The sequence below is a fragment of the Neocloeon triangulifer genome, unplaced genomic scaffold, assembly GCF_031216515.1.
Source record: "Neocloeon triangulifer isolate White Clay Creek 2 clone unplaced genomic scaffold, ASM3121651v1 ptg000003l, whole genome shotgun sequence".
In the NCBI taxonomy this organism is placed as follows: domain Eukaryota; kingdom Metazoa; phylum Arthropoda; class Insecta; order Ephemeroptera; family Baetidae; genus Neocloeon; species Neocloeon triangulifer.
In genome coordinates, this window is record NW_026775546.1 from 7,725,555 (window position 1) to 7,740,367 (window position 14,813).

The following is a 14,813-nucleotide window of genomic DNA, read 5'->3' on the forward strand; positions in this document are numbered from 1 at the left end:
AGGAAAATTAAATTTGAAGAAATTTATTATTAGTTTTAATTTGGGCGATATTATATTATAAAATTCGCTTGTATTTTGAGCTATTTGGTTTGTCTTCAATATAAACTTGTAAATTCAGAGAATTTAAAAATATAAGTATAGCTATTTTTTTTTATAAAATAATTTATTTTTAACTTATAAAATAGTTATAAAAATTACACTTAGTGAAATTATAATTATCTCTCATCAGAGATTCAGTTGTACAATTTTCATTTGTTGCCAAACGCACGCTAGGGCATGTCTTCAGTGGCCTGCTCCTGCTGGGCCTCGGTCGTCGGAGCCCCTTCGACTTCCGATTTCGCTTCTTCGACCAAGTTTTCGCTTCTCTTGTTCGGACACTCTGGCCTCTGCACGTTCTCCGGCCAGTCGCAGATGTTCAGCTCGGGGTTAAACACCAGGCCTGACTTGCACGTGAACTCTACCGGCTTTCCGTGCACGCACCTGAAATACTGAAATCACAGAATAAAATTAAGAAAATATAATAGAAAAATAAGGGAACAATACACTTCTCTGGTATTGAAAATGTGGCTTTAAATTTGACAAAAAACTGGATCTCAAAACCCCTAATATCTACGGTATTTATATAATCAATTATCAGTTAAAAAAAGAAATGAAGAATAATTTTTGAAAGTCTCAAAACACATAAAATGAAATTCACAAATAATTAACTACACTTTAATAAGAATCAATAAAATTAAATGAGGTAAAATTAATAAAAACGAAATTAAAATGATAGCAATGCAACAAAAAATTAATACAATAAAGTGAAATTTTCTAAATAGGAAAGACACAAGCATTATGAGGAAACTTTTTAACGCGGCCTAAACCTATTTTTTGTTGCAATATTTTAACTTCATAGAAAAAATATTTACCTTTCCGCAGTCGTCAGGGTGTTTTGCGTACTCGGCGCCAGCCTTGCAGGCAGCTTCGGCGTCAACAAAGTTTCCTCCGGAGACGGGGGCGGGTTTGGGGGGTTTGACGGCGGGTGCCTGAGTTTGCGTCTGCTGGACGGGGGCCTGGGTTTGGACAACGGGGGGCGGCGTGGCGACGGGCTTTTTGGTGGGGGCAGGGGTTGCGGGGGCGGAGGTCGGCTTCTTGGGAGGCGCTCCAGCAGGGGCGGGGGTGCTCTTTGGCCTGTTCCACTCGGGCTGCAAGAAACATAATGCAAAATTAATTTCCTTCACATTTCATTCAGTTAAAAATATAAAGAGAATGGCAACGTAAATGTGAGCATAATTTAAATTTAAAAATTTTGATTAATATTTGCACAAAGATAAAATATATTTTTTATTGAACATTTCAGAATTGATTCAGATTCCTAGGTGAGTCATTTTATTTATTTAGAAACTTTGGAAAAGTTTTGTCAATTATCGTTCAAAAATAATTTAAAATTTTAAATATTTTAAACTGACCCTGGGGGTTGTTGTAGCGGTGGGGGTTGGCACCCTGTAGTCCTTCATTCCGTCGTGCAGAACCTTAATCAGAGGATTCTTTGAGCCGCAAACACCCTGTTTTTAAAGTAACAAGATTAATTAAAATTTCAAGAAAATTTTAAACTTTTTGACTAACAGTAAAGTCGTCCATGTCGATGGCCCAGGTCATAGCGCCCGCGTAGCCCTTCTGCTTGATCCAGTCCATCTTGATCTTTAGAGACTTTTCGTCCTCATAACCGATCCACTGGGTGTCCTTGTAGGTGTAGGGCACCTTGCCACCCTCATCCCACTTGACGGTCCAGCCCTCCTCCTTCTGCAGAGCGTCGCAAATCTGAATTAAAAAAATATTAGATCTACAAATTCAAAACTAGAAAATTTGAAGGTACTTCGTAGTAGGAAATGAATCCCTTGGCTCTGGTGTAAGGTCCAGGTTTGCCGCCGCCGGCCTCTTTGTTGATGTACGTTCCCAGGTTGTAGTTGTTGTTGCCCTGAGCAAGGGTGAAGGAGCGGCCATAGAAGGGGGTGCCCACCACCAGTTTGTTCGGAGGACAGCCAAAGTCCACCCACAACTGAAGCCCATCATTCTAAAACATGAGATATTTTGATAAAATCCTTTTTAAAATAATTTTAATTGATTTAAAAGAGGAATATTCGCAAATTTTAAAAAAATTTATAGAAATAAATAATTTTAATAAAATTAAAAAACTGTTAAATTATAAGGTTTTGAAAGCTCTGAAAAATTAAACTCAATTATTTGGCAAAATATATATATTGCATTATGAAAAATCCATTCTGCATTAATATTTAATTTGGTATCAAAAGCACCATTAATTTATTACTTATTTATATTATAATTATTTGAGATATATTTTAATTTTAATACTGACCACATTGAGCAACTCGTAGGCGTACTGGTCATGCGGCCTTTTGTAGAGGGGGCTGTGCGTGTCGGCGAAACCGGCCCAGTTGCCCCTGAGATCGTAGGCCATGACGTGGATGGCGTCGGTCAACTCGCATAGTTCGGGCACGTGGTAGCCCTCATTGAGTCGGAACTTGGCCAAAGGCACGGCCATCGTGATTTCCCAACCCTTGCCCTCGCGGTCGAACGCCGTGCGCAGCTCCTCCACGAAGTAGAAGAACTTGTCCTTGTCCGTGAACTTGCCTCCACGGTCCGCCGCGCCAGGATACTCCCAGTCCAAGTCGAATCCGTCAAAGTTGTACTTCTTCATGAATTCTATGCACACAAATGCCTTCAGTTAAAATCACAGAAATTTGTTTGAATTTTTTTCTGCCAGAATAAATTTTGCATTTTTTATAAAACGGATGTAATTCACATTTTTTAAGCCGCAAAGTGTGGCTAAAAAAATCTTGCTGTTTTTTCTTCAATAATAAATAAGAAACTATTGGAAAAATTGCAAAATAATCCATCTTTCAAAATGTAGTTTAAGACAAAAAGTTGCAGGGAATTTATTTATTAATTGTATATTGTTTCGTTAATTCTTAAAAAATTCTCTAAACAACACTCAATTTGTACAAATGGAAATTAAAAAACAATATTATGATTATAAAAATTAATAATGAATTAAAGCTTTTAAATTTAAAACATTCTAATTAATTCATTTGGTCGAGATTTATTCTCAATAATTTAAAATATTTAAATTTGTATTACCAACAACGCTGCTGATGAAAGAAGCTCTCCTGGCGTCGACGTGCACCATTTCCGAGTACTTGCGACCTCCCTCTCCCCACCCCCCGACGGCCAACTCGGTCTTAATTCCGGGGTACTTGGTTTTCAGCGCGGTGAAGTTTGCAAATCCTCGCATTTCCTCGTCATTCTGCCAAAAGTGGATTGTAATTTATTGAGCAGCACGTTTTTATTTTCATTTGCGTGTAACCTCAGGGTCGAGCACGAGGACTTCCCAGGTGACGTTGCTCACACCGATAAAGGAGTAGATAATGTGGGTACACATGTCGCCAGGGATGTCATCAATCGTGTAACGCCCAATTCCGGGCCGGTAGATGGCCCAGTTGCTGAAGTAGCACACAACTCGCGCTTTGTCATCTAAAAATAAAATTATAAGATCCGTGAAAAATTATTTGTGAATTTAAAACTGAACTTGGAAATTTTGAGGTTAAAAAGTTATAGTACAAACTTAAATCAAAATTCGTTTTTTTTTTAATAATATAAAATTGAATCAGAAATGTTGTTCCATTCAATTATTTTTGAGAACTGAGCAAAAATTGGCAAAGATGAAAATTAATTAAGAAGTTAAAGGAATTTTATGATTTAAAAATTCTTGCGTATCCTTACCAAGCTGTCTGAAAGCTTTTGTTTTAAAAAAATTTGAAAAATGTGGGAAAAACATAAAAATTTAATTTAATCACATAAATTATGTAGCTAAGAACGTTTAATTTGATTTTTTTTAAATTTGACAAATGAGTGAAAAAAATACGTTTTATCATATATTATGTGAAATATGCCTTTAAGTAATACAGCATGTCACTCATTGTTTATGAAAATATTATTGCAAGATTAATTTATCTCTCTATTCGCTGCTCTTAATTCCGAATTATTGCCTCGCCTTGCTTATGTGTTATTTTCACAATATAAAATTATCTAGAATCATTTAGGACGATTACTCAGTACCGAGTATAATTGTGATAATGTTGTTTGCACTGTTTGCCACCATCAATTCTCAGTAATAATATATAATCGCGTATCTTTGAAGAGTGGAAATTTTATTATTTATTGCCAAACTCACCGGCGCCTACGACTGAGCTACTCCAAATCGCGACGAACGCCAGCAAAACAGGAACGAGCATCGTCCTGTCCACCATTTTTCTTAAGCTGCAATCAGAGGAAAAATTCATTAACACAAAAAAATTAACTCTAATTTATTATGATTATCAAAAAATAGGATACATTAGTGTGTTTCAAATATTTGATAAATACGATTTGTGCCCATAAATTTTTAGGATAGCCCAATAATAACTTAGGAATGAGTGAGATTTTTAATTTAGTTTTATAATTCAATGACCTAATTTAAACAAAAAAAATTTACATGCATTGAATGAAAATGATCACATTTTGCATCTTAAAAATTTTGTAGCAAAGCTTTGAGAAAGAAATATTAGAATGTTTGTGGATTTTTATATTTCGAATCGTTTTGAGTCTCGGGGAAAAAATTATTCCTGGAAAAAATTGGACTAAAAATGTAAAAGATTTTAAACGTTTGACAAGTAAGTGTTTTTTTTAATCACTTGCAATGTTCCTACGTCCAAGCTATGATGTGAATTTCATGAATAAACAGCCAAAAAGAAATATAAAATTAAAATTTTCACTTTTGGATATTAAAATCTCAATCTTTTTTCAGAAAGCCCACAAAAACTTTCCAGTTTTTTTTTTTTTTTTTTTTTTATTAAAAATACATTACATTTACCTTTTGATAAAGCCAATTCAATCAATCAAAAAATAATTATAATTTAATTTGATCTTGTTGCAAATCAAGATATACTTTTTTAGCCAACATGAGCCAAATTCTAATCTCAACAACAGAAGCAATTATTTTGTACCTCTCGTTGCTTGCAAATAATTTTCGCTGACCACGGCTCATTCTAATCTTTGTTTAAACTCCGGCTGCCCCGAGGCCAGACGGGTCGCAGCCAAAATACGAGCAGATGGTCCAATTTGATATATAAAAAAGTAAAAAGATCCGTTAAATGAAAAAGGAGCAGCTCCTCCACCCAAGGTCAACGACCGCCTGATTCGACATTATGCAAAAACCTGCTGCTCGCAATATTGGAAAGGTTATGATCGCGGAGTGAGCGAGTTCGATGACTCTGCGGCCAGACGAGAAAAATTACGGAAAAAACTTCTGCTTCTTCTTCGTCGCTAATGCATTTTCTTGTCCGCGGCTTGTGAGGTTGAGCAATTTCATTGCCACTTCTTATGTACCTTCTGCGATCGCAAGATTTCATTCCAATCAGCGCGAACAAATCCAACAGCAGATTCCCCATTAAGATTTTATCTTTTTGATAACAGCATTGAGGAAGCTTTCTATGAAATTATAGCTTCAGATGAAATCTCTGAAATATTATTCTAGCTTGAAATATTTTATTGCTTTCGTTTATAGGTGTATAAAAGCCTTCTGTCATATAAAGTCAAGGGTGTGATAGAAACTATCATAGGCAGTAAAAAGCATTTTTGTGCCAATAAAAAACTCCATGCCTTATCTCAAAGCGTCTCAGAAACTGCTTTTTTCATTTCGTCACCAGTAAATTAATAATTCTGTGAAATTTAACGCAGAATTTGCGTCATTTTGACGTGATTCATGTCAGCGAATTAATAGTCAGAATTATAGCGGATAAGAAATTTTAAATTCCGAGTGTATACTATCACCATTCATAATTTTTTATCATTTGCCCTAAAGAACTATTGACTGAAACTGATTCTTTTGTAAGGTTTTAAATATAAGATACTGAGTAAATTTCAATTTAAATTAAATAGTAATTATTGAATGATCCAATAAAATAATGAGAATATTAAAAACACAAAATCTGCTTAGACTTTTGTTTAATTTTTTTATTATTAATGCAATTAACAATTCTGGGAAAAAAATTGTATTCCAATTTTGTGTATTTTTAGTTAAATAATTAGTTACAAACAAAGTATAAAAATTAATTGGAAAATTTAATGATCCGTAATTTACTTTCGAATCCGCTCAAGACAGAAGCTGTGATTTGTTTATCTAATCACTGCGTTCAGGTGCAGCGAAGAAAACAAGGCAATTAACATAATTAACCAATGCTTAAGTTAAGTATGACTCCTCTCTGTTTTGTTGTGGAAAATGCAAGCGACTGACACTACTTACTCTATATAACTATTTATAAGACAATTGTTTGTTTGTTTTGCAAAACAAAGTGGATTTATTGCGCGTTTTGTTATTCGCATTCTTTTGTTCAAAATATAATATGAATGGAATGAAATGAAAAATTATAACGATTTTATTCCCTTGGCACATATTTGCAAAAATAATTAGTCTCAAATCCAAGGAAAAAGTGAACTGCAAAAGTAAAGAAAAAGGAAAAAGCATTTATTGAAGACAATAATTAAAGTTGCCTGCCATTGTCTGCTTTTATAAAGCTGGCGCATTCCTCTCAAACCCATTTAAAGTCTGAGCACGCCAAGGTGAGTTGGATGCACTCTTTGTTCCTTGTTAGTAAAAAAAAAAAAAAAAAAATGAGAAGTTAATCTCTTTAGCGTAATTTCAAGATAAATGAAATTTAACATCAATCCCAAAACAAATTTAATTTTTAATTATATTTATTATTTATTAATTATGTTATTTAAAAAAAATAAATCTGTCGGGAATAAGATTACACAAAAAATTGCAGGTTATAAAAAAACGAAATTTTATTTTATTAAATTATAAAACTATGAAATGCATTTTTTGGTAGGATGGTATTATAAAAAAGTAAGAATTGAATAATTGTAATCGTTTAAGCAAATGAATTATAATAAACCAGAAATCTTTGGATAGGTTGGTAGCAGAGAACACAAAAGTCAAGTTCAAGAGCGATGCTCACCTTCGGAGAGCCGCAGGTGCCGAGAGAGCGTGCTGGACGGCTGCCACCTGAGAACTAGCAGAGCGCAAGCGAGTCCGCTATTTATATGTATTTACGCTGCTTGCACGTGCTAAGGTCAAGATCCTGGCGCGCCAGCCGCGATCTTGCACATCTCTGACTTATGCTGAGAACCCAATTCAGGTCCAGCTAACCCAAAAAGCAATTAAGCAAGCGAGATGTAATGGCACGGTAAATAATGCACATTCTTGTTAAATAATAATTTTAAATGAAACTCTATGTTAAAAATATATTGAATTACAACAATGAACAGCAAAACCATTTGGTCTTGAATAATTTTTCAATAATGTTTAAGAATTGTAATAAAAACTTAGGGGGAATTTGGTAGATCGGTTGTTGCTTCGGGCGTATTCTGTGAAAGAGTTGTTGCTCCGGGCGTATTCGGTGAGAGGGTTGTTGCTTCAGGAGTGTTCGGAGAGAGGGTTGTTGCTTCAGGCGTGTTCGGTGAAAGGGTTGTTGCTTCAGGCGTGTTCGGTGAAAGAGTTGTTGCTTCAGGCGTATTAGGTGAAAGGGTTGTTGCTCCGGGAGTGTTCGGTGAAAGGGTTGTTGCTTCAGGCGTATTCGGTGAAAGGGTTGTTGCTTCGGGCGTGTTCGGTGAAAGGGTTGTTGCTCCAGGAGTGTTCGGAGAGAGGGTTGTTGCTCCGGGCGTATTCGGTGAGAGGGTTGTTGCTTCAGGCGTGTTCGTTGAAAGGGTTGTTGCTTCAGGAGTGTTCGGAGAGAGGGTTGTTGCTCCGGGCGTGTTCGGTGAGAGGGTTGTTGCTTCAGGCGTGTTCGTTGAAAGGGTTGTTGCTTCAGGAGTGTTCGGAGAGAGGGTTGTTGCTCCGGGCGTGTTCGGTGAGAGGGTTGTTGCTTCAGGCGTATTCGTTGAAAGGGTTGTTGCTTCAGGAGTGTTCGGAGAGAGGGTTGTTGCTCCGGGCGTGTTCGGTGAAAGGGTTGTTGCTTCAGGCGTGTTCGGTGAAAGAGTTGTTGCTTCAGGCGTATTAGGTGAAAGGGTTGTTGCTCCAGGAGTGTTCGGAGAGAGGGTTGTTGCTCCGGGCGTATTCGGTGAAAGGGTTGTTGCTTCAGGCGTATTCGTTGAAAGGGTTGTTGCTTCAGGAGTGTTCGGAGAGAGGGTTGTTGCTCCGGGCGTGTTCGGTGAAAGGGTTGTTGCTTCAGGCGTGTTCGGTGAAAGAGTTGTTGCTTCAGGCGTATTAGGTGAAAGGGTTGTTGCTCCAGGAGTGTTCGGAGAGAGGGTTGTTGCTCCGGGCGTATTCGGTGAGAGGGTTGTTGCTTCAGGCGTGTTCGTTGAAAGGGTTGTTGCTTCAGGAGTGTTCGGAGAGAGGGTTGTTGCTCCGGGCGTATTCGGTGAGAGGGTTGTTGCTTCAGGAGTGTTCGGAGAGAGGGTTGTTGCTCCGGGCGTATTCGGAGAGAGGGTTGTTGCTTCAGGCGTGTTCGGTGAAAGAGTTGTTGCTTCAGGCGTATTTGGTGAAAGGGTTGTTGCTCCGGGAGTGTTCGGAGAGAGGGTTGTTGCTCCGGGCGTATTCGGTGAAAGGGTTGTTGCTTCAGGCGTATTCGGTGAAAGGGTTGTTGCTTCGGGCGTGTTCGGTGAAAGGGTTGTTGCTTCAGGCGTGTTCGGTGAGAGGGTTGTTGCTTCAGGCGTGTTCGGTGAAAGGGTTGTTGCTTCAGGCGTATTAGGTGAAAGGGTTGTTGCTTCGGGCGTGTTCGGTGAAAGGGTTGTTGCTTCAGGCGTATTCGGTGAAAGGGTTGTTGCTTCGGGCGTGTTCGGTGAAAGGGTTGTTGCTTCAGGCGTGTTCGGTGAAAGGGTTGTTGCTTCAGGCGTATTAGGTGAAAGGGTTGTTGCTCCAGGAGTGTTCGGAGAGAGGGTTGTTGCTTCTGGCGTATTCGGTGAAAGGGTTGTTGCTTCGGGCGTGTTCGGTGAAAGGGTTGTTGCTTCAGGCGTGTTCGGTGAAAGGGTTGTTGCTTCGGGCGTATTTGGTGAGAGGGTCGTTATTTCTGGCGTATTCGGTGAAAGGGTTGTTGCTTCGGGCGTATTTGGTGAGAGGGTCGTTATTTCTGGCGTATTCGGTGAAAGGGTTGTTGCTTCGGGCGTATTTGGTGAGAGGGTCGTTATTTCTGGCGTATTCGGTGAAAGGGTTGTTGCTTCGGGCGTATTCGGTGAAAGGGTTGTTGCTTCGGGCGTATTTGGTGAGAGGGTCGTTATTTCTGGCGTATTCGGTGAAAGGGTTGTTGCTTCGGGCGTATTTGGTGAGAGGGTCGTTATTTCTGGCGTATTCGGTGAAAGGGTTGTTGCTTCGGGCGTATTCGGTGAAAGGGTTGTTGCTTCGGGCGTATTTGGTGAGAGGGTCGTTATTTCTGGCGTATTCGGTGAAAGGGTTGTTGCTTCGGGCGTATTCGGTGAAAGGGTTGTTGCTTCGGGCGTGTTCGGTGAAAGGGTTGTTGCTTCAGGCGTGTTCGGTGAAAGGGTTGTTGCTTCAGGCGTATTAGGTGAAAGGGTTGTTGCTCCAGGAGTGTTCGGAGAGAGGGTTGTTGCTTCTGGCGTATTCGGTGAAAGGGTTGTTGCTTCGGGCGTGTTCGGTGAAAGGGTTGTTGCTTCGGGCGTATTTGGTGAGAGGGTCGTTATTTCTGGCGTATTCGGTGAAAGGGTTGTTGCTTCGGGCGTAATTGGTGAGAGGGTCGTTATTTCTGGCGTATTCGGTGAAAGGGTTGTTGCTTCGGGCGTATTCGGTGAAAGGGTTGTTGCTTCGGGCGTATTTGGTGAGAGGGTCGTTATTTCTGGCGTATTCGGTGAAAGGGTTGTTGCTTCGGGCGTATTTGGTGAGAGGGTCGTTATTTCTGGCGTATTCGGTGAAAGGGTTGTTGCTTCGGGCGTATTCGGTGAAAGGGTTGTTGCTTCGGGCGTATTTGGTGAGAGGGTCGTTATTTCTGGCGTATTCGGTGAAAGGGTTGTTGCTTCGGGCGTATTCGGTGAAAGGGTTGTTGCTTCGGGCGTGTTCGGTGAAAGGGTTGTTGCTTCAGGCGTGTTCGGTGAAAGGGTTGTTGCTTCAGGCGTATTAGGTGAAAGGGTTGTTGCTCCAGGAGTGTTCGGAGAGAGGGTTGTTGCTTCTGGCGTATTCGGTGAAAGGGTTGTTGCTTCGGGCGTGTTCGGTGAAAGGGTTGTTGCTTCAGGCGTGTTCGGTGAAAGGGTTGTTGCTTCGGGCGTGTTCGGTGAAAGGGTTGTTGCTTCAGGCGTGTTCGGTGAAAGGGTTGTTGCTTCGGGCGTATTTGGTGAGAGGGTCGTTATTTCTGGCGTATTCGGTGAAAGGGTTGTTGCTTCGGGCGTATTCGGTGAGAGGGTCGTTATTTCTGGCGTAATCGGTGAAAGGGTAGTTTTCGCAATTTGATCTTCCAGTTCACCAACTGAAATAATATGAAATTTTTTTATTTATTGGGTTCTGATTTTATTTTTTATTCTGTAAAGTTAACATTCTTCCGCTAAAAACAAAGGAAATTGAAAAAAAAAATACAATTTTGTTTTTATTTTTTGTATCGAGCCTTGTAAGCGCTATAAAAATTTAATCCTGCTCCAATATTGCAATAATAGATACATATACGTATACTGGCTACGAAAAAATCTTATTCTTTTGAAATTGGGGATTGTTCCTAATATTGAAGAATGCCGAGATTTAAAAAAACATAAAAACTATAAAAATCAAGTCAGATGACACTTACCTCTTGCATCTAGGATACCAGTCGAAATAGCAAGACCGACTGTTGTAGCACCTAATGTTACTGCTGACACAAGAATAATTTTTTGTAACAATCCTCCGTGATGCCAAACCTTGTCAATGCTGTGAAAAATTGGAAATATTGCATTTAATATTTTGCATGTCATGGAATACTTTTGTATAACCTTCTTTAATATAAATTTTGTTTGCTTTCATTGCTCTTTCCGATACAAATTTTAGCAATTTTATTATCATTGTATATAGATAGAAGAATATAAATATGGATTTTTTTATGCATTAAATATAAAAGACAGCATTTTTCTATCTAAAAATTATTTCATTATTAATTTTTTTGTAATGATTAATTTGCATTAAATCAAATGTATTTACTTACCAGGATATGCTGCGCTGACCTTCCACGTCCATGGTGTTGTACGCTCTCGGCATTGTGTCTTCCCTGATTGTCCAAGTGCTCACCCTAAATTGCCTAACTTCAAGGCAACTGTCGCCTTTTGTCTTCTTTGCGGGATGAGCACACATAAGAGTGTTGGTGCGTTATTATGTGAATCACCTGTCTGGCTAGAGTGATAATCTCAAAAAATTGCGATTATTCCTCCATAATGATAACACACATATGTATTTATATTGGCCGCGTATTTTACAACTCTGGCATTGAGCGACGTTTCTTTTGCTAAAAATATTTCTGCAGTGCTTATTTTTTAGTCATTTTTCTTCCAAAGTTGTGAAAACGCACTTCAACGGTTTCACAATAAAAAAAAAAAGAAATTGAATTATTTGTTATGTCAAAAAGTTTTTTCTTTTCAAAAATTTAAAGTTATTTTAGATTTTTTTTGCTTTAAATAAAAAAAAATGTTTTCATGAACTCTCGGAGGTCAACTTTTAAGTCATTGAATTTGAAATTTTTTATTGCTAAGAAGCTTTGGTCATGCCTAGAAAATTTTGAAATTTCTTATCACACATTCCACCACGATTCATCCACCTCTGTCCGTTGTGAAATTACTCAAATTACGCCATTTCCGATAATGAAAATCAATGAGAGCGAGTGAATTAAATGGAAATGTAAATAATCATCATATCAATTGCAATGCTATTTATCCTTGTAGGCGTGAACAAATAATCACGGATGAGCAAATAATTTTTTTTATTATTTTTAAGAATTTTAAGTGATTCATTTACATAATTAATATTGTTCACGCGCGTAATTTATCCGTTATACGCACAATACATTTTGGTTTGCTCTTTGATGTGAGGTGAACTAGAGCAGTGGCGTGGGAGACGCGCCTCTCGCAGGTCAGCATAACAGTATTAATTTGCCAGAGATGAAGGTACTTGGGGTGACACTCTGGAGCAGAAGCAAAGCAGATTTGTTTTATTGCTTGGTTTCCAGTCTTGATAATTCCTCTCTACTTATTGTTGACGATAAAATAAAAAAATAAATCAGATTGCTATAATAAATTCATAAAGAGATGCAAAAATGTTAACTTCAAGGTTTTTTACATCGTCTTGAGAGACAATTATAATAATTTCTCAGAGAAAGCATTTGCGGTTGATTAAATCGTCAAACACTCATAATTGCTTTAAATTCATGATATGTTCTTATGGACCTGACTTTCTTTTGAAATTTGAGCATGCTTATGAACGAACGTCTTATTTTAATTTGAAGCAGGTCCGATAAATTACTTTTACACTTACTTTGTCACATAATTGATATATTTCTGCTAAAATACGACCCTATTAATTGTTGATTACATTTTTTTACCCATATTATTAAAGGTTTTTAGATTGCATATCCAAGAAGATATTATAAACAGTAAGTTTAGTAAAACCATCTTTTTTTAAATAAAAGTCAGCCTGATAAAAATTTAAATAAATTTCACCCAAAAACCAAAGTTCACATCACCTTAATCAATTCAGAAAAATAAAATAACATAGCATGACCTAAATAATTGTATTGAGGGATGCGTTTCAGCAAGTTTTTTTATATAACCTTAAGTTTATTTAACATGTATAGCCGCGAAACTTTTTTAAATTAATTTATTTCATCTTAAGTTTTCATGAAAATAAATAATATAATGTTGAACTTATTGCGACAAGATGCAAAAATTGAAACTAATAAATATTTTGCGTGCTTCAATAGTGTTTGAATAAAAAATCTTTTAATTTGTAATGCACAAACCCACTTTTTTATACAAGCGAACTCCTAATTTTTAAAATTATTATTGAAGATTGGTATATAATTTTTTGAACTTGTATGTCATAAACAACAAGCCGTTTTAAAATTACAAAATCAAATTTAATAGTGACTTATTTGATTGCCAAGGGCCCTCGGTGCTAAAATATATATTATTATTTTTATTTGTCCTCATTTGAAAACGGCTCTTATTACTATTATTGTTTTAAAATTGGAGACCGAGATTGTCTAGATTGTCTATATCAGTCTATATTAAATTTCAAATCGATTGGCTCACTTCAAATTATTTTCTATAAAAACTATATTTCCCATTTTGATGCAGTTTTGATGGTGAGCAAAACAAAATTTTACTTTGAGTCCTCTGGTAGTAAAAAAAACTGACTATATCGGCGTTCAAGGAGAAAAAGTAAAAAATTAAGCTATACGTCTACATTTTCAATTTTTTATTTATTTCACATTTTTTTATATACCTATTATTTGATATATAATGTTCAGTTTTATAAAATACTTTCTAACTCCGCCCTATGTTGGGATTTTTTATAAATTAAATTACTAAAACCTTACGTCAGCTTATCAACTATCAATTAAAAAAAAAAATAATTTTAATTACATGGTGTTGAGTTTAGGGAATTGATAGAGAGAGCGTTGTAATTTAAGGAGTTGCTGGTGAAGTGGTTGTTATTTCAGACGTCGTTAGCGAAGAAGTGGTTGTTACTTCAGGAGTTGTTTGCGAAGAAGTTGTCGTTACTTCAGGAGTTGTTGGCGAATTGGTTGTTACTTCAGGAGTTGCCGGAGAAATCGTCGTTACTTCAGGAGTTGTTGGCGAATTGGTTGTTACTTCACGAGTTGTCGGCGAAATCGTCGTTACTTCTGGAGTTGATGGCGAAATGGTTGTTACTTCAGGAGTTGTTTGAGAAGAGGTGGTCGTTACTTCTGGAGTTGTTGGCGAATTGGTTGTTACTTCAGGAGTTGCCGGCGAAATCGTCGTTACTTCTGGAGTTGTTGGCAAATTGGTTGTTACTTCAGGAGTTGTCGGCGAAATCGTCGTTACTTCAGGAGTTGTTGGCGAATTGGTTGTTACTTCAGGAGTTGTTGGCGAATTGGTTGTTACTTCAGGAGTTGCCGGCGAAATCGTCGTTACTTCTGGAGTTGTTGGCAAATTGGTTGTTACTTCAGGAGTTGTCGGCGAAATCGTCGTTACTTCAGGAGTTGTTGGCGAATTGGTTGTTACTTCAGGAGTTGTCGGCGAAATGGTCGTTACGTCAGGAGTTGTTGGCGAATTGGTTGTTACTTCAGGAGTTGTTGGCGAATTGGTTGTTACTTCAGGAGTTGTCGGCGAAATGGTCGTTACGTCAGGAGTTGTTGGCGAATTGGTTGTTACTTCAGGAGTTGTCGGCGAAATCGTCGTTACTTCAGGAGTTGTTGGCAAATTGGTTGTTACTTCCGGAATTGTTGGCGAAATGGTCGTTACTTCAGGAGTTGTCGGCGAAATCGTCGTTACTTCAGGAGTTGTTGGCGAATTGGTTGTTACTTCAGGAGTTGTCGGCGAAATCGTCGTTACTTCAGGAGTTGTTGGCGAATTGGTTGTTACTTCAGGAGTTGTTGGCGAATTGGTTGTTACTTCAGGAGTTGTCGGCGAAATCGTCGTTACTTCAGGAGTTGTTGGCGAATTGGTTGTTACTTCCGGAATTGTCGGCGAAATCGTCGTTACTTCTGGAGTTGTTGGCGAATTGGTTGTTACTTCAGGAGTTGTCGGCGAAATCGTCGTTACTTCTGGAGTTG

At 37.9% G+C, this 14,813-nt stretch overlaps 2 protein-coding genes across 2 annotated transcripts; both read right to left on the bottom strand.

The window, feature by feature from the left end:
* Positions 1-142: 142 nt before the first annotated feature.
* Positions 143-7,472, bottom strand: LOC132192959 (endochitinase). Its single transcript, XM_059613211.1, has 10 exons — positions 7,059-7,472; positions 4,235-4,320; positions 3,368-3,534; positions 3,142-3,307; positions 2,360-2,706; positions 1,859-2,056; positions 1,609-1,803; positions 1,452-1,547; positions 912-1,187; positions 143-488 (listed from the first exon to the last, which is right to left on the bottom strand). Exons 2-10 carry the CDS (start codon positions 4,308-4,310, stop codon positions 270-272), a joined length of 1,740 nt encoding a protein of 579 aa, XP_059469194.1. The 5' UTR covers positions 4,311-4,320; positions 7,059-7,472; the 3' UTR covers positions 143-269.
* LOC132205737 (mucin-2-like) lies at positions 7,426-11,402 on the bottom strand. The gene is made up of 3 exons (XM_059634995.1): positions 11,214-11,402; positions 10,824-10,942; positions 7,426-10,511 (listed from the first exon to the last, which is right to left on the bottom strand). The coding sequence occupies exons 1-3, from the start codon at positions 11,357-11,359 to the stop codon at positions 7,426-7,428; spliced, it is 3,351 nt and encodes a 1,116-aa protein (XP_059490978.1). The 5' UTR covers positions 11,360-11,402.
* Between the last annotated feature and the right edge of the window lie 3,411 nt (positions 11,403-14,813).